The sequence below is a fragment of the Limanda limanda genome, chromosome 12 (genome assembly GCF_963576545.1).
Source record: "Limanda limanda chromosome 12, fLimLim1.1, whole genome shotgun sequence".
NCBI classification, from domain to species: domain Eukaryota; kingdom Metazoa; phylum Chordata; class Actinopteri; order Pleuronectiformes; family Pleuronectidae; genus Limanda; species Limanda limanda.
In genome coordinates this window covers 14644200-14663062 of record NC_083647.1, presented here as the reverse complement: position 1 = coordinate 14663062, position 18863 = coordinate 14644200, and the positions used below count along the sequence as shown (strand labels likewise).

Here is an 18863-nt window from a genome sequence, read left to right as displayed (position 1 = left end):
ATATAAAAAGTAGATGGTCAGACTTTTATTGTGAAGTGGACACACTGTCAAGCACCCGGAAGTGATCAGACAGTGGCGCGTTGAACTTTCATGATGTCGAAGTTGAAAACAATCGTTTGGCCCAAAGTGATTTTTTTCGGAGACTCCATCACACAGGTTCGATTGCACACTCACCTCTCAGAGTCACGTTATATTCCCTGTGTGTTAGCATGAGCTGTTAGCCTGTTAGCTCCTGTTCAAGATGAATAAACCCGCAGTGCTGTCTCTCAGTTCTCCTTCCAGCCCAACGGGTGGGGAGCAGACATCACTCACAGACTGGCGAGGTGAGTGAATTCTACTTCATTAATCTGATGAGTCATTGTTTTTTACAGAGGCTCCTGTGGGATGTGATTTGCAGGCCCGGATCCAGACTGCTCAGAGTCGGGGGGCCATATAGAAATCTGGGGTGGGCCCCTTTTCACACAGTGGACTTAGTGATGAGAGGTTTTCCAAGTTCTGAAGAATGCAACTATTGTTATTGTGACAATAGGGAATTCAATCAAACCGTGGTAAAATAATAATAGTAATGATTGTTATTATCAGCATTTAATTATTGTTTTTTGCACGTGCCAAACACAGAGGTGTAATTAATACAGATTTAAAGATAAAACTTAAAAGAGGAAGTTGATGGTTCCATTAAGGAAGCTGTGAACGAGCGACTGAGTTTGATTGATCCATTCTTATTATGAGTAAAATGAGGATCAATTTTTTATCACAGAGAAGTCTTCAGCCAGCAATTCAGAAATCAGCAAATTCTCACAGGTAGAATTTAATAAACCTGATCGGCAGAATCAAAGGGCACAGAATAAAGTGGACCAATGGGGTGGGCAGAGTAGAAATGTGTTATTCTGAAGTTGTCCCTGCAGAAAGTGTGACGTGGTGAACAGAGGACTGTCCGGGTACAACTCCCGATGGGCCAAGATCGTTCTCCCTCGTCTGATCAGCAGCCACAGCTCAGACGACAACATCAACAACATCGCTGCTGTCACTGTTTTCTTTGGAGCCAACGACTGTGCACTGGAAGGTACAGACTCACTCACACAACATGTGGTTATACAGCAGCTGTGAGTATAGATCGCACACTTGGTTCCTGTGTAAAGGGGCGGGACACAGATCTTTCAAATTATGTGGAATTTCCAAACATATCTCCGCTAAACTGCAGTGTTGGATTCCTTTCTGTGCAGTTTCAATATATCATGTATGCGATCCTACAAACCTGGTTTATATTCTATTCACATTGTATTTGTGTTAATGGTGGTTGCTGTTATACTGGTCATCAATGGCAAATTGAGGATCCAGCTGTTTTGTTCTTGATTGTGGAATAATAGTCAGAATATCACGACCTCAGCTGCTTAGATTTAATTCCTTCCTGTGATCTGACTCTTGCAAATCCTTCAACTTTATAGAAATACACTAGTTAGAAGCTAGAAATTCTGCTTCATCAGTTAATCCAAATTTACTGTTACTTGAAACACATCACATAAAAATTCTGTCCGTTTTTTGATATTTATTTTTGTCTTATGTATTCTGTCTCATTCTGGTCTGTTCCTGTCATGCAGATAAAAACCCGCAGCAGCACATCCCTCTGCAGGAGTATTCAGAGAACTTAAAGGAGATCATCCGGCTTCTGGCTTTAGCCGGAGTGTCTGCAGACAGAGTTATCTTCATCACCCCCCCACCCCTTCACGAGCCAGCCTGGGAGAAGGAGTGTATTTTAAAAGGTAACACGTGGACACAGTCTTTTTCTCTCTTCATTTATTGTCTCCAGACCTTCAAAGACCACACCCTGTGTCTCCTCCAGGATGTCCTCTCAATCGCCACAACTCTGTAGCAGGGCAGTACGCCCAGGCGTGTGTCCAGGCCGCCGGTCAGTGCGGGACAGACGTCTTGGACCTCTGGACACTCATGCAGAAAGATGGACAGGTGAGCACAGTGCAGCAGTATTTGTTGCTACAGTGTCTCCCCCCCATGTTGTTAACTTCAAGGCCTTTCACTGAATCCATAAACGATCTGTACTGAATTTAATTAAATTCAATTATATTTGTATTGCGCTAATCCTAATAAGCATTATCTAAGGCCCTTTATATAGACGGTCAGGACCTTTAAAATCTTAGAGAAACCCCAACAGCTCCCACAATGAGCAGCACTTTGGAGGAAACCTCTAGCAGAGCCAGACTCTGGCCATCTGCTTCGACTGGTTGGGGTGAGAAATATGGGGAGGGGGGCGAGAAGAGGGAGATAATTAGGGAGGAGGAAAGACTGAAGGAATCCTAACTTGACAGAAAACGTCATCTTTCATTAGTTAAAGGGTTCATTGAATTATTGATGTTTTTGTAATGTCGGAGAAGTTATTCAAATATTAGTAACTTTTTAGATTCTAAAGAATTATTTTATATACAGCGATAGTGTAATTAATTGTTGGGCTTTTAAGGACTAACTATGATCATCACTATGATGCTCATGAACATTTTCCCCAAAAAAGATGATTAGCTGTGTTGTTCTGTATCGTTTCAAGTATCTTTGGGTTTATTTTAGCATAAGAAAATTGAAGACGGCATCATTTTTTAGGGACTAAACCAATGATCAGCTTCAAACACGAGATCTTCGCTTGTCCTCTGATCCGCAGGACTACACAGTCTACCTGTCTGATGGACTCCATCTCTCAGAGAAAGGGAACCAGTTTGTGGCCCAGCACCTGTGGGGGCTCCTGGAAAGCCGAGTAGCCCACTTGCCCTTCATCCTGCCCTACTGGGGAGACGTGGACGCCAAGAGCCCCGACAGCAGCCTGCTCTGCGACCAGTGACCACTCCCATGCACATTAGTTAGGGAAAAAAATACTGTGGACTTGATATTTTGAAGGAAGCCTGAAACTGCACTGCATTCCTACTGTGAGACACTGGATGTGCAACACAAGACAAAGTGTTCACGTTTAAAATGCACATTAAAGATTTTTATTTTGAGATGTGATGCAAGCATGAAACTTCAAAGAGGAAGATGGTGAATATTTGTACAGAAAGAAACAAAGAATAAAAACATCAGAATATTAGATACAAATATGTTCTAGTTGTGTCACAGTTCACATCCATCCGGTTGAGCTTAAGTTCGCTACACAGTCGACTCATTTTCAACATACAGTTAATTACACATTTTATTATTGTAACAAAACAGCAGGCGAAAGTGACAGCCTTAAAAAAAGAGAAAGGGGCTAGAACTCACATTGGCACAAGGATAGAAACAAGGTGGAAACGTAATATTTGAACACCTCGGATGGTTTCTTCTAAAATACATTTCAGCATTGTCTGCATTCATCTACCGGGAATATTCTCGTCTCCTTTCCATACAACAGTTAGGAACAGAGAGGCACAAAATCTGAAAAGGCACCATGTTTCATATCAGTCACACACACACAAAAAAAAAGAGACAAGGACATCTCTTTAAGATTCAACAGCTGAACAAATACAGTAAGTGTAACGCTGGAGAGACTTCCGCTCATTCCTTGCACAGGATTAACAAGTGAGTCAAAACATGAACAGGCCTGTGATTTGTCGAAGCATCAATTCATGACAACAGTAAGAACATGTACAAAACTTAATTCAACTCTGGTGATGTGAAAAATACTTCAAGTCTTTTAAATCAAGTTTTCTTTCCGTTTGCTATATCGCACTGAAATGTTTCCCACGATGGGTAAATAACCACGGCAACAACATCAATAACATTAACATCTTTCACCCGTTACAAGCGTGTTGAGCAGGAAAGTCGAGATTGACAGTTAACTCAAGGCCTATTTGTTCTTATGGTCCACAATCGAACTTTAAACACAGCACATAGACAAAAGCAGACAGAGCCTCGGGATCAATGTTATTTGTTTTTTTTGGCTTTTGTTCTTAGGAATAAAATTATAAAAAAACAATTTAGTGGATAGGATCCAGGATTTTTTTCTTTTACATTGTGAGAAAGGACTCACGATTTCTTAAGAAAACATACTAAGAGGACTAATATCTAGGAGTGTTAGCAATTTGGTGCAGCTAGATTTAGACTTTAGAAGAGGACAGTTGGGCCGTGTCGGAGGTAATGGGCCGTTCTGTCACTAGACGATGTGTTTTTAGAACCTGGCCAATGTGAATTTATCCACTCCGGTTGCCAAGGCTTCTTCTGGCCCAGGATATCGTCTGCCTCACTGAGAAAGGCACAGCATTATTTCACACTTAAACTTTAAGTCACTCAACAAAAGTTTTGTCTGCAGTCACAGCAAGTCTAGACTTCATGAATCATTTCTTAGTGACTCAATGCAAGGAAGTGAGTAATATCCAGTGTTGCCTGACATGTTCTTAGAAACTTGATCTAAATGACAACAAAAGATTTGACCTCTAAACTCTTTGTGTATGTGACTTGTGATAAGAAAAAAAATGCCTATGAAGCTGCTGATATTTGCATGTTCCCTAAAACACTCAGGTCGCATTTACATGTTGGTGCTTTTAAAGTGCGGATTGTTTACTCAGCACTCGGTCTCTTTAGTTTCAATGCAGTCCTGCCTCTGGAGGCGCCGGCGCTCCCGGCCCGGCTGGTTCTGCTCGGTCAGATCCTCGTAGGAGGACTTCGTAGCCGACGAGCAGGCTCCTGCGGTTGTGAAATCGTCCGACAGGCCCTCCTCTCCCAGGTGAGAGTCGCTGCTGTTGTCCTCCTGGATGGTAGCTAGCCCCCCTGCGCTGTCCGGGGTGGGGACGTAACTCGGGCCGGGGGCCGGGATACTGCTGCTGCTGCTGCTGGCCACGGGAGAGGCCCCGACCTGGCTTAGCGGAAGAGGCCGCATGGGCTGGAAGGAGGGCGCGGTCCGGCCGGCGGAGGAGTAGGGAGGCTGAGGAGGTTTGACGATGCGCATGCCTGACACTGACTCGAGGTTCAGCATGTCTTGAGTCTGAAGAGGAAAAACAACAACATGCGAGTTAGAACCACATCAGAGCCGAGGGTCTCTGACTGAGGTGGAAGTCATTCCCTTTTTACTACTTTCTGAATCCTTTTACTTTAACCATGTGACAGTCATTTTAGTCACCCTCAATTTATTCCCAATATACTAAAGAAAATAACTTAGCTCCACCCAATTAAATTTCTCAACATCCCCAGTAAAAGTTGGAATGAGTGAAACAGTAAACCTTCCTCACAGTGGACATTCTGTGTTGTCACAAACAGAAGTGCAACTGATACTTACAATGGCTGCGGTCCTTTTAAAAGGCACCAAGACCCTGATATGGAGCACACTGACTCACTTACAGGATTAGTTAAGCCAGGTCGTCTGTCATTAATGTACTTAGAACCTGGCCTTTTTCTTTTATTGCCATTTATTTATTATTCAAAATGTCTGCTGTGAGAAAAATCTATAGCGGAATGTGTCCTCAGTCTCCACATGTCCTGAATCAGACCTGACAAACGACTTGACACAGTGCAAACAGTGAATTACAAAAAGAAAAAAGGCTAAGAAACAATCAAAGAAAAGAAACAATCACCGAAACGACATTGCCCTCATCTTGTGGCTTAGAACAGCAGCCGATGCAAACGTGAAATGCTGACACACTCCATAGGTTTTCACATAAAGACGACAAGGTGCAACCTGCTGTGTCCTCTCTCTGTTTGAATACTCCTCAAATGCACCCTTGTTCTCTTGAGGTAATTTCTGATCCGATGAGGACTCTGCACTGATGACATCTGTGCAGAGCAACACACTCGCAGCCATAAGGTCACGCATAAAGGTTTTAGTTTGAGCGTCTCTAACTCAAACCCTCTCAGGATCACTGACCTGAGGGAGCTTGAAGGCTGGGAATGTGCAGCCAGATCAGTGATTACATCAAGGAGTGACTGGAGTATCCCAAACGTGGGCCACTGACCATGCATCCTCATGGAATCGACGGCAACGCATCGCAACACCAAGCCATGGCGCACGCACTCACCTATGGCGGGAGCTCTACTACAAACTTCCACCATCTGCTGCAGTCCCGATGAGAACAGAAAGGGCCAAGGCAAAGAGTGATGGAGAGGTCATTTGCAACTTGAACCCAGCAGAGACAGTGCGGCCATTACAGACGTTTAACCTGACCACTGGTTTACACTGCTTCGTGTTAAAGCTTCTTCTCCTGCTGTTCTCTATGTTCACGACTGTGAGCTCATTCGGCACCAGATCAGTTCAAACTCCTCTGAGAACAATGAGGTTGCATCTGCTCCAAGAGACATTTTTTGCGGTAGCACTTGGTGTCAAACAGAAAAGAAGCATCGTTAGACAAAAAAAAGGAATAAGCAAGTTACAAACTGAGGAGTTGCTGATGTCGTGCATAAAAAAAGCTCCTGAAAACTTTGTGTTTAAATCCTCAAGTCTCAGCTGCACACTAATGTATTTTGCTTATTGATTCCTTACTTGGATGTTTGTGCTGAACGATGCACAGTTATAGTGGCTCTGTGTTTTCACATGTATCTTCTATGGAGGATGACAGTGTTCACACAAACAGAATCATCTGATATCACAACTGGTTCAGAAGCAAATCACTGTTTAAAATGAAACGTAAACTAGTTTGATGTTGAATCATTAGGTCCAGCAGTTAAACTTCAAAACCATTTATTAATTTCATAGACTCCTTATTTTTCAATGAGGGAGATGGAGTTAATGTATTTTTCAAAAAATTTTGTGAAAAATTGTATATGATGCAAATTATTACTCCAAAAATGTAGAAAACCAAAAAACTTAAAATGGCCTGATAACAGTTTTTATTTATTTATTTGTTGCATTTTATAACATGACGTTTTTTAAAGCTTTCTTCACCCACTGCCAAACAGATAATCTTGGTGTTAAAAATAATTGTTGGTAATTTCCTCTTCAGCAGTGTTGTGTCTGAATCAACATGTTGTGACACCTTGTTTTTTAAAAGTGATAAATCTACAGACAGAGAAAAGGGAAATGCCTCATCCTGAAAAATAAACCTTCATGCTCCTTTTCCTTGTTACCAATGTCAGTTGTTTCCAAAAGCGTTGGGATTGTATTAGTTTTGTTAGAGTGGCAGCAAGGCTAATGCACAGGATTTAATTAAAGAAGGAGTAACTTACACTTGGAGGGTAGCAGAAGGACTTTGTGTTCTCCTCATACTCAACGTCAAGTCGTTTGTCCTGCAAAAAGAAACAGGACAGCACTGTCATCACTTGAAGTAAAACAATTCAAATCATTACAGCAGTTGTTGAAGAACAGATCACACTTAAACCCAAGTGATAAAAATCCAAAAAAGGAGCAGTTATTGGCACACTGACGACACTGGGAGCAAGGGAATACTGATGTCGACCAGTTTCTTACCACACAGTGGACCAGAATACTGAGAGGAATCCAGAAGACGAGGGAAAAAACCACAACTGAGCCCACGATGTTATCAGCCAGGAACTTCCCTGGTGGAGAGGTAACGGTGGTGATGATTGAAATGCTTCTTAGTATTTCACATTTCACATTGTTCAAATCTAAAAGCATCCTCACAAATTTACCGAAAGTGTTGATGTCCAGTTTGTCGATAAAATCCCACAACCTCTCGATGACGTCCTGCACCTGCTTCATGCACTTTCCCTGTTTTGACAAGAGAAAGGTTGATGAATGATTAACTCATTGTAACACTAATACACTTTTTAACATATTTCAGAGCAGGACTGTGTTAAGATCAACAAAAGGAGGAGCAATCTGTTTGTAGATCTGACAGATATCAAAGAGGTTTGATGACTCACGCCCCCGTCACAGAAGCCCACAGTGCACGGTTTTCCTTTGCGAAGGTAAAGGAAGCTGTCATTGACCTGGATGAACGGAGAGCAGCGGCCATCTGCTCCCCTGCAGCACACTTTGCAGGAGTTATCCGTTTCTAGAAACAAGAGAGAAGATTATTTCCATTACAACATAAAAAAAAGTTTGTCCTTCAATTTGGCTTTCAGAACTTTTTAAATGATAGAAAAATGGACAGCAAGCATGAAATGATGAGAGAGAATGGGGGAAGCCATGCAGCAAAGGGCTAGGTCGGAATTGAACCCACGGCTGTTAACAGAGGACTCAAGCCTCAGAATGCAGGTGAAATGCTTGTGGGTTGATGTTAGATCATTTATCCTCCAAAACCTCAAGGATTAAATTCTAATCTAAACTTAAAAAAAGTGTTTCCCCCTAATTTAGGATTGTATTTGATTATTATCTTAAATCACCAGAGTCACATCTCTGAAACAGATCATCCAGATCAGCTTTTTATCAGTTTGGGGTTCGTGCACAGTTTCCCCTGCTCTTGAGACAAATCAACATCTTTTACCGTTGCAAGCACAGGACTGAAGGTTCTGCATGGCCTCACAGAACGGGTTGCACTCTCCATTGTGACAGCGGCCGCTGTCAACGCACACAGTGTTGTCAAGTGCATTTTCAGGAGGTGGACACTGGCTGCTGTTGCCTAAGGTGTCAAAGAACAGAAAAAATATCGTTATTCACAGTGTTTCCTTTAAATAAATAAGGGTGGCAAACAGCCCTTCAGAGATTGCTGCAGCTCTGGTGATAAACCAGCAGGTGGCGCTCACCTGTGCAGGAGGACATGCCTTTACAGGTTGCACTAATGGGTTCCTGACACCTCACTCCTGCCTGTTCAAACTTGCAATTCAAACAGCAGGGACTGTTTCGGTCACTGTTAAGAGAACAAGGACATGTGATCTCACCAGAAACAAACATGTTCTGGTTCATTATGTCAAGTTCAATGAATTAACCTGATCTTTGTGTGTGTATTTATAATTGATGGCTTTGGTTTTCAACATTTTCTTGCAGAGGATCTTTTGGGCCACATACCTGCACTGTGCACCATGTTTGAACTTGCAGGTGGAGGAGCAGCAGGGGTCATCATTTAGGTGGAGTAGCCCGGGGTCACACTCCTCCCCCTCCTCCACTCTGGAGTTCCCGCACACCTTACTGTTCCTCTCCTTGAAGCACATTGGAGCCTTGGAACGTAATGTCTTTCCTATGGAGATCTTGCTGCAGTTGGAGAAACGCTAGAGGCGGAAAAGGAGAGGTAGAGTGAGGTTAGATATTTGCTGGGAGTGGATGCCGAGGACATGGTGATACAGTGCTGCCAGGAAACTAGAATAATATTTGAACAGAAATCCGTAGCTCCATCAATTAAAAAGTATACAAACTTGGTGAAACAATTGGGTTTTTGCCTGGTTTTTGCTTTCCACCAACAGGCTGAGACCAAGCATGAATGTACAGCCAAATCAACAGTTGCATTGCCTTTGCATTAAGTCTTATTTATGTATATTGATGTGATTATTATAGTGTAAAACCCTGGCAGATATCTTGAAGAGGTTCAGTTATCCCTAAAGCCACAACAGATAATCAACAGCCCTTTCAAAGTCACATATAAATTAGCTGCAAAGGCTGGTGATGGAGGAGGTAAAGTACATTTGCTGTCTGTCACATTTCGCAACAGTGTCTGTGACTCACTATTACATAACACTGATCAGGACAGCTCGTTTAGAAATGTTATTCACACGGTTTCACATTTCACTTTGCATTATTAACTCAATGAGTCCTCTTATCTGAATGGCAGCACGGATTGTTTCATATATTAATACGTCTGTAGCATCACACTGCATGTTGAGGTTAAATGCAGTTTTTGACTTGTGGGTACCTTGTTGTTGTAATGGTCTCCGCTCACTGCGATGGGGTACATGACGAACTTCCCCCCGTGGTCGTCACTGGGAGCACAGTAGGGGATGTTGTCAGGGTCGTGCTCTGCTCCAAAGTTATGGCCCAGCTCATGAGTGGTCACCAGATCTGCTTCCTGATGAGACACAAACACACCAGATTTACTAAAGGCTCTTCTGCTGTGCTCTACATATATTTTGTCCATATTTGTTCAAATCTTACAGACACGAATCAAAGCAGTACTAGGGCATGAGGAAAACGTTTACAAAAGTTGAGCGGTACATTATTCCAACTTCCTACACCAACACCATGTTTGTTGTCGTCAGAAATCCTTGACTCTACTAGTAACAGATCTATTGTTTGAAGTGGACACATCTCTTTTTGTATGTAAAGACAACATAAATGAGCCTTAAAGCTAGGGTTGGTAATACTGTACAAGCGAGCAGTAGCAGGCTACACTTTAAAAGAATTCAACCGATCTCAACCCACCTATCAGACCTCTTGTCTAAGCTACGCCTCAAAAACAAGTGAACAGGCTTTTATCTGCCAACGCCTACGAGCCAACCTTTGTGTGACTCGCTCGCTAACTGCTCGCGATCGTCTCTGCTTCAGTGGTGTTCATTTCCAAGGCTGAGGACTCCGGTCATGCGCAGTGAGAGCACAGGCAGACAAGTCGGTCAGTGACAGACAGGCACACCAATCATTCGGTTTGAATAAAATGATAAGACGTTGTTTCCACAGTCCTGCAAATGCCACAGAGACCAGCCTTTTCTATTTTCTTCTTGACAACTTTTGATGGCTAATTGGGATGTGAAGAAGGATTCAACAAACAAGATAAAAGTTTCAGAAAATTCGTACCAATCCTACCTTACAGAACAAACAACGATAAAACGAAATTCAAGGGCTGACAATACTTGTTACAATTAAATAGAAAGGTGCTGGTGTTTCTGTAATGCACTACCGATAACAGAGAATTTATTGCATGTACAAGTCATCTTACAGCTTACAGAATAGCTCCAAATCAAGGTCAAATGAATGTGTTGAAACTTTGCGGAAACTCGTTTGTGGAGCATTCAATACACTGTTACTGCAAGTGTCAAAATGCAACAGGGGTAGAATCATTACTCATAACACCCACACAAAAAGGAGTGTCTGCTCTACTTCCAATCCCAATTTGGCAGGTTGACAAGTTGCATAACATCCTGACTGAGGCCGAGTGCACCCACTAATTATATTTGTCAAAGACTGCGGTGGAGAATGAAGTAGAAACAGACCTTTGTGAGGATGGTTTTGCCGTAGTTCTTGGTGCTGGTCAAGCCCGTGTTAAGGTAACTGGGCTTCTTGATGGAGTGAGACGGGTAGTAAGCTACAAAATGACACGCAGAGAAAGAGGTCAGTGTTTGTTTAGTTTCACAAAAGGCTTACACAAGCAGCCCTCCCTTTTGAATGAGACGGCTTCAACTTAATCCTGTGTAATTGTTACAAATCCCCAGATCAGTATTCCTAAATCAACACAACTGACTTCCCATTAATTAAAAATATTTATTGTTATAGAAACATAGTCGCTAAAACATATAACACAAGCAGCACAAGAGGAGCAAGATGACTGTAAAATATTTCACTGACCTTGTAATTTAGACATTATTTGACAATACATACAGATTTGTTGTTGTGCTCTTACGTTTTGGGCAGAGGCCGCCCAGGGCCTGAGCTTTGGATGGGGCCACGTAGGCGAGCCCCAATGTGCCCTCATCAAAATCCTGGTAGGTGAACAGGTGGGCCAGACACACATTGGAGGCGTTGCCAGCGGCGTCTGAGCTGAATTGCTGAGGGAACAAGAGGAACTATTATTTACCAACTGTAGAATCTGTCAAAGCTAGGTTAATTAAACAAAAAACTAAATTCACCAAGAAAAGGACATTAACAAACTAAATTATCGATCCTATAGAAACCCAATAGTTGAGTCCATCTCCATTAGGATTAAAAACAGATTAAAATATTTTTCATTAAACCTGTAAAGACATGACCATTGGGTAAGATCAAGAGAATTAGGTACAGACTTTATCCAGAGTTTTCCTTTCACACACACGCACAAGGCAGCAGGAGATTCTCTCCACAGACGCATTCACAACAGCAACAAATCCTCCACATTATTAAGGTGAGGGGTGGTGCAGTATGGAGGATTTTTTAACAGTTGTGTGATTTCTTCAATCTTTGAATCAAATTAACTTTCCAAAGTCCCTTCATGTGACTCATGCCTTTATCAAGACATTCTGTCTGTCTATGTGTTGACCTTTCTGTCTCTTTGATTCTTATTCCTACCTCAAGCAGTCGCTTCACGTCCCACACCTCTTTTCCTTTCACAGGGCTGTTCTCCATGTTATAGTGGACCCAGCCGTTGCCAGCGTGACCAGGGGGAGGCTTTGTAGGCTCCTTGTTGATAATCATCTGAGAACAGTAACCAAGGATGATATTTAAGGAAAATTCCTAGTGTGTAATTAATTAACCAATTTTATGATTTTATTTTGAGGCTGGAAAGATCAAGATTTCAAAATGCATAGTAAATATTACATTTATTTCTCAAATGTCTGTTGAATTATAAATTATAGTAAACTAAAACAATGGCTGTCAGAGGTGGCCTTACCCTAGACTTACAGTGGCAGCTTTAGTACATACGACATATTAGAGATAGATAGATATATATCTATATATATATATGACAGTTCTTGTTGACTTTAGCGTGAAGAAAAATGGAATATAACTCTGAGTAGCTAAATGAATGCATATCTTTTCAGTGAGGAAAGCCTCAACTCATCGTTTGAAAAACAGTGTCTCCATTCATTCCCACAGCCCGTGGAACAAATTCAATTACCCCACAAGCCACACACAAAAGCTTTCAGTTCCTCAGAAAAATGCAGCTCTCAAACTCTGCAGGACTGTGTTATTCTCAGCTTCACTTCAAGGAGTGACTTGATGTAATACAAGACACAGACAGCACTACAGACCTGATGGATCTGAACCCCATAGCCTTTGAATTCATCATCCCACGTTGTGTTCCTATAAATGTCATCCACTCGATCAATCAGCTCAATCTGCAGTGAGAAAATAAAAATGAATTACTCAGCAATAATGATTAAATTATTTTCCTACAGATGATGTATTAAACATACTTATAATAGATTACAGGTTTGTCTGTTAGGGGATGTAAAACTAAACAGTGGAGATAATTAATTGAATACCCTAAGAATACATGTTAAAGTTTTACATGTCTCTCTCTCCTAATTAATTATGTTTTGTACATATGTTCATAAAAGTCAGACCAGGTAGTTGAGAGTGACGCTCTCTTGTCCACGGCCCATGTGTCTAAAGAAGCGGTAATCTGCGACCAGCAGCAGGGGGCAAGTGTTCTTCTTGTGATCGTGTAGCTGTCTTTTCTCTCTGTGGTGGTTCTCTGCAAGGAAGAAGCAGCAGGAGCAGTTTGAGAGATTGATTAATTAGAAGAAAAATGGTCAGAGGCTGAAAACTAAGCAAAAAGAGGAAATGATCATGTGTTTAAAAAATATCCTAACAGGTTAACCTTACAAATAAATAGAGACAGCAAAAAGTATAAGAATGAGGCCACGCTCCAGTGTCCCGTCATTAATTGCCCTAATTTTCACATTTAGCAACATGTCTTCTTTTACGTTTGCCTGTGAACTGATTAAGCTCTGCCTCGGTTCTTAAAGCCAGAATAAAGCTCATGTTTAACATGAAAGAAAAGGCCTGAGCACATAATGAAAAAGTTTGATGTATATTGTAACAATTAGATAAGAAAGTCACAGTAAACTGAAGCAGAATTAACAAACACACCATACAGTTATGTTTCAATTCAGTTTAACAGTTGGAGCAGCAATTTTCAGGATTAACTCTTTATCTTCATTAGCAATTCATCTTGATATTATGCTATTAAGGGAATCATGTAAAAGCCGAACTAAACTTTGACAGCACTTTCTACTCCGTCACCCAGACACTATCGGAGCGGAGCAGCCACCTCTTGCAGTAATAAATGGGACTGACTAAACACATGGCTGGAATAACTCAAGCCAAGTAATCAACCTCTACCGACAGTCATTGCTCTGGTGGGAGAAAATATAAAATGGCCACCAAACTTCCCTGGAGACAATGGTAATGTATTAAAATGGTAAATGTTGGTCAACAAAAAGTACAAAGCTTAAAAATGTATTCCGCTCACAAATAAATTAAGCAGCAATTCTTTACATTTCAGAAGCTGGACGGGTCAACCTCGGATTTCATCTAATTGACAGAGAAATGTATAAAGTCTAATAAGTTTTGTCTTCTGAGAGATAAAATAATTTGATTATTAAATTAGTCCATTCGCATAAAATTAACTGGGAAATATTTAGATGCTTAGTAAATATTTTACGCATATCAGAAGCAAAAACCCCAAACATTGTCTCGCTACAGATTCTCCAGTACATCTGCTGGTCAGACAAAACCTGATGATAGTTGAAGCCCAAATTATTGAATCTATTGAATCTATTCACGTAATCTCCCCACAGAATATGTGTGTAGCATGTTTAAATTCCACTCGAGAAATCTGAGTAATTGAAGCTTATCAAGACAACAGTGAGAAACCTCATTTGATCATTACATCTTTCTGTACACATGGCTCTCCACTGCTCCAGAGTGTGGGTGTGCATCGCTCTGGCTTCCACAAAAAGCAGTGGGAGACCAGTGACAACTCAGAGTCATCTCATTGGGCCGCTAAGCCTCCATGAATTTTAATGCCTCCTCCAGAAGAACCTTCACCTCGACTCATCTCCCCAACGAGTGCTTTCAACCAGAAGCTAGTGAGTGGTGTTATAGAAATCTCCTCTGGGCACATTATCAGCGTTATATCCTTTACGTTTCTAACACAGCACAAGAGAATCAAAAGGCATTTACATAATACCCACTTGTCAGTAGTGTGTATGTGCATAAAAGAGGCTATGTTTTACAGATAAAAAAAGGCTGTTATAAAAGTGATTGTTACAGAATCTAACACCCACTTCCTTTGTCTCACTACTACACCCTCCTCCTCCCTCCTTCCCTCCACCTTAATCATTTGTCATCCTCCTACTCTCTATCTACTGTTTTTTCTTTTCACCAACAGGCTGAACCAGATTTTTGATCTTTATCTTCACGTTACAACTACATAGGCACAAATGTGAACACATCTGAAAAAGACAACAATACTTGTGAGGGAAAAAAGACAGCCGAGCTCACCTTCTTTCTGTTCCACCTCCTGCCCATTCCAGTCCCTCCTGGTAGTCTTGGGCAACAGATCCATGTCCTCTGCGTGGACGTAACCGCACACCTTTGGTGAGACGATGCGACTCAGATTCTTGATGTCTTCGGAGCGATAAACCAACAACCTGCCATCAATTGGGGAATCTGTAAACCTCCATAGGGGCTGTATGGACAAAAACACAAAGAGTGAAACATATGGGTCAGAGACAGTCAAAAGGTGGAGAGAGTATGACCAAGATGTCAGGGTAAAAAAGATGAGTAGGAGGAATATGGCACTCGACAGCTTTGTGAAATGTACAAATAATTCACATTTATAGAATTTTTTTAAATAAAATACGGAAAAACGCACCTGCACACTGAAAAGCTCCCCAGATTTACAGACTACATCATTGTAGCACTGGATTTACTGTATGCTCTGTGAGCATGTGCTCTTTGCTTGGTTTTCTTAGCTCTGGTAAGGCCCATAAGTTCATCACAGTTTTCAATACTGTGGCCTCACAACTGTCAAAACCCGATGGTCAGTCCCTGCACAGAGACAATGGTTTCACAGCAACTCCTTACCTCTACATTGTACTCTGCTTCATCAGTTAGAATGTGAGCTGAAAACTCATCTCCGTCTATGTGTGCCTGCACACGTGAATTCTCCTCTCCTGCAAATACAAAACAGATAAGGTTACTGTTATTGAAAGACTAACAACAGCCTGTATCCTGTACTCTCTTCATATGAGGTGCACACACATATTGGCTCACTTTCATATCAGCCAGTATCATCTGAGCAAAACAGCACTTAATAAACCAAAACATTGTATTTCCTCCTGATATTCAACAATAAAGTCACTTACTTGATTGTAATTAATCAGATAAAGTTCTTATATAGCATTTTTTTCTTATTTAATTCGACGTTTTTTGCACATACAAATTAAACTAATTAATGAATTCCTAATCGTGTAACTTACCAACGACATGTCCTGTGAAGTAGTTCTGAAGCTGAATATCATAGTTCTCCTCAATCCCATGTTTATCTACAAACACAGCTTTGAAGTCATCAGTGAAAAGTTCCGTGTTGGTAGTCAAGTAAAGCTTGAAATGCCTGAAGTCAGAAAAAGAAGATGAAAAACATGCATCAGCATTAACCCAAACACTGTGGTTTTGGGGTCTTTTTAAGTGACACACACACAACAAATGTTCAAAAATTCTTGTTTGAAATCCTAGTCTGAGCAAAATATTTACTGTCAACATTTTCAAGCCGTCTCAACACAAAAACAAGCAGGGTCATATAAACAGTATATTGACAGAGTCGTCAGTCTGATGGCTGTAACTGTAGATTCTGTCCATAAAGGCAGTGACGGGATTCTCTCTTAGTGTGACTCCAACTGAACGGGCTGGGGGTCAAAAACCTCAACTTTAGTTATGTACAAATATACATGCCAAAGATCAGCTGAGGTTAAAATGCATCTTCAGCTATTTATATACTAAAAGTCAAAAGGATAACTTGAAAGTATAAAGTTAATACTATATTATGTGTAGTTATCATAGAAACATTCCAAGGATCAGCTGCAGTTAAAAATGCAGCCATCTGAGTAAGACAAATTAATCTTTCAAGTAACTTTGGGTTGAAGGATTGTAACAAAAAGAAGGAATTTCACACCCACATCAGACTAACTATGATTGGCAAACAAAGAATATTCACTTTGATCATTTTCACATGACAGACTGTGGACTTTCACCCTCAACTATGAAATAGTTTGTTTACATCGACCAGTTTATCATTTGACCTATAAAAAGCAGTTGCTATGAGCCTTGGAGAGACATATTCGCATCTGCATCCCCATTTGCCAATATGCGACAATATGAAAACTTTTATCTTGCAGAATAATGCAAAACAATGTGCATTTGTGTTGACATTGAATGTAAGAGAAATGTGTTTATTATCTTCATTCTGGTACTATACATTTGGTTGCATTTGTGTTATAACTATGAATAAATTAAAGAAGTTTACGGTTAAAGCCTCAATTATATGTTTATGTCAGCATGTAAAGCTTACGTCCAGATATCAATAACAGACGGAAAAACCTGCCGGGCTCTACTTTTTAAACCTACATATTGTATCATAAGCCAGATAAACAAAATTATGAATCATCCATTTAAGATGCTTCCATGCAAACACTAGTCCACAGATCTACTGAGGTGGATCACCATGTGGCTGCTGCTGTACCTGTGCAGGGCTGTGAAGCTCACCAGCCGCTCCAGGTGGGACTGGGTGTGGACGTCCCTCTTCCTGACTGAGTGCAGCTGGAGGCCCGACCAAGGCAGCACCTCAAAGTCTGACAGGAAGGAGTTCAGAACATCTGGAAAAGACACAAGAAGAAGAAGAAGAACAAGACGAGTCAGTAACTAACAGTGTCAAAGACTCGTCCCTGGATCTGACAAACCCAGTTCCTCAATTGATATGATGTGGTTGTATTTTAGCAGCTAGCTTAAACTGACAACTCGACACTTAACATGTATTAACATATTATAACATATTAAACAAACAGCGACATTGATTATAAGAAGAAGTGAAAGGCAACGTAAACACATTTATAATAGCCGGTGTTTGCCGTTAGCATTCCTACGAGAGCTAGCATTAACTTTACGGCTAACGTTAGCTTAGCTCGCTAAGTTACTCACCGAACTCCGGGTTTTCCTCGAGGTTGTCCTCGGTGGTAGCTCTTGACTTGACAGCTCCGTTGACCCAGCAAGGAGCCAGAAGCACCATTATTAGTATGTTCCTCATCCTCAGGCCTCTCGCAGAGCTAGTCTAATACTGCCATTGTCCCGGGTTAACTGTTTGTCTGCACCGCTAGCGTTAGCTCAGCCACCCGGAAGTGCACAGGGTGGAAAACATCCGCTTTTCGCGAACCAACTATATATCATCTATCACGAAAGGCCCCTGATATGTTTTTATTATCCGTGGTAAAATAGGAGTTTAGATTCAAATCCTTAACTGTGAGTCAAAGTAGCAAGTGTGAAGTGTTATTTAAGTAACAATGAGCGAAATATCCCCGGATGGCCTCTGTCATACCAGTCCTTCACTGGATTATCTTCATTTCCAAAGCTATTAAATTAAATCCAATTTCAGAATAGTATCATGCTTTTTAAATGTTAAATCACTGAGGCTGTTATAAATGAAAGATGACACGGGAATGAATAAATAAATTCAAAAAGCTATTTTTACATATATCAATTCATTGATTGATGCATTTCTACATACACATTTATTAATGTTTACACCAAAAAATGTAACTGAGTGACCTGTGCCACCCACACATACAATAATACCGTACAGTCAGCCAGAGAGACCTGTGAGTCTTTTCATAAGTCTGTATCTCTGTCTTATTGTGTTGACACTCATTTCAATTCGAGGTTGATCTGATGTAAGCCCTGGTACAAGTACCTCAAAGTAAAAATGTGGAATATGGCCAAAATGGCCACTAAATGCAAAATAGCAGGCTTCCTGTTGCGTTTTTCAAATTGCACTTATAGACTTTTGTTTGTCTGGTCATGATACACACGTGTATCGATTTTTGTGAAGATCGGTCAGAATAATTTATCATAATAATAATAATCCTTACAATTTCAATAGGGACTCACCGTCTGTCAGTGCTCGGGCCCTACAAAATAAAATGAAATGAAATAAATCCTGCGCAGTAGCGATCTGCAGGATTATTTGATTTAATTTTTTAGGGCCCGATAACTGAAAGGCACTGACAGTGTCACCAGTATCACACTATTGATTTTGATGCAGAGCCGTAAACAAACAACTCCACTCCTGCATTCATCCACAAGAGCGAGCGAAAACCAACGTGAAATG

The 18863-nt window shown here is 41.0% G+C and overlaps 2 protein-coding genes across 3 annotated transcripts; one reads left to right on the top strand and one right to left on the bottom strand.

Annotated features, from left to right (window-relative positions):
• Positions 1–68: 68 nt before the first annotated feature.
• iah1 (isoamyl acetate hydrolyzing esterase 1 (putative)) lies at positions 69–3087 on the top strand. Of its 2 annotated transcripts, none has more exons than XM_061082377.1 (6): positions 69–156; positions 271–323; positions 906–1063; positions 1599–1760; positions 1841–1962; positions 2666–3087. In XM_061082377.1, the coding sequence occupies exons 1-6, from the start codon at positions 91–93 to the stop codon at positions 2840–2842; spliced, it is 738 nt and encodes a 245-aa protein (XP_060938360.1). In that variant the 5' UTR covers positions 69–90; the 3' UTR covers positions 2843–3087. The 2 variants fall into 2 exon arrangements, with proteins under 2 accessions (XP_060938360.1, XP_060938359.1); XM_061082376.1 differs by having other exon boundaries at positions 894–1063.
• adam17a (ADAM metallopeptidase domain 17a) lies at positions 2968–17861 on the bottom strand. The gene is made up of 19 exons (XM_061082375.1): positions 17681–17861; positions 17226–17358; positions 15967–16100; positions 15572–15660; positions 14987–15173; positions 13042–13172; positions 12727–12813; positions 12044–12169; positions 11403–11547; positions 10996–11087; positions 9705–9857; positions 8867–9066; positions 8605–8708; positions 8346–8480; positions 7783–7913; positions 7549–7627; positions 7367–7455; positions 7126–7185; positions 2968–4954 (listed from the first exon to the last, which is right to left on the bottom strand). Exons 1-19 carry the CDS (start codon positions 17784–17786, stop codon positions 4535–4537), a joined length of 2601 nt encoding a protein of 866 aa, XP_060938358.1. The 5' UTR covers positions 17787–17861; the 3' UTR covers positions 2968–4534.
• Positions 17862–18863: the final 1002 nt, after the last annotated feature.

Bases quoted from the DNA above. Each gene is read 5' to 3' on its own strand.
- iah1 (XM_061082376.1), top strand. From the start codon at position 91: ATGATGTCGAAGTTGAAAACAATCGTTTGGCCCAAAGTGATTTTTTTC. The intron at 157-270 runs GTTCGATTGCAC...GCTGTCTCTCAG, and splicing joins TCGGAGACTCCATCACACAG to TTCTCCTTCCAGCCCAACGG. The intron at 324-893 runs GTGAGTGAATTC...GTTATTCTGAAG, and splicing joins ATCACTCACAGACTGGCGAG to TTGTCCCTGCAGAAAGTGTG.
- adam17a (XM_061082375.1), bottom strand. From the start codon at position 17,786: ATGAGGAACATACTAATAATGGTGCTTCTGGCTCCTTGCTGGGTCAAC. The intron at 15,174-15,571 runs GTAAGGAGTTGC...TTGTCCATACAG, and splicing joins AAGCAGAGTACAATGTAGAG to CCCCTATGGAGGTTTACAGA. The intron at 7,628-7,782 runs GTGAGTCATCAA...TTGTCAAAACAG, and splicing joins TGGGCTTCTGTGACGGGGGC to GGAAAGTGCATGAAGCAGGT.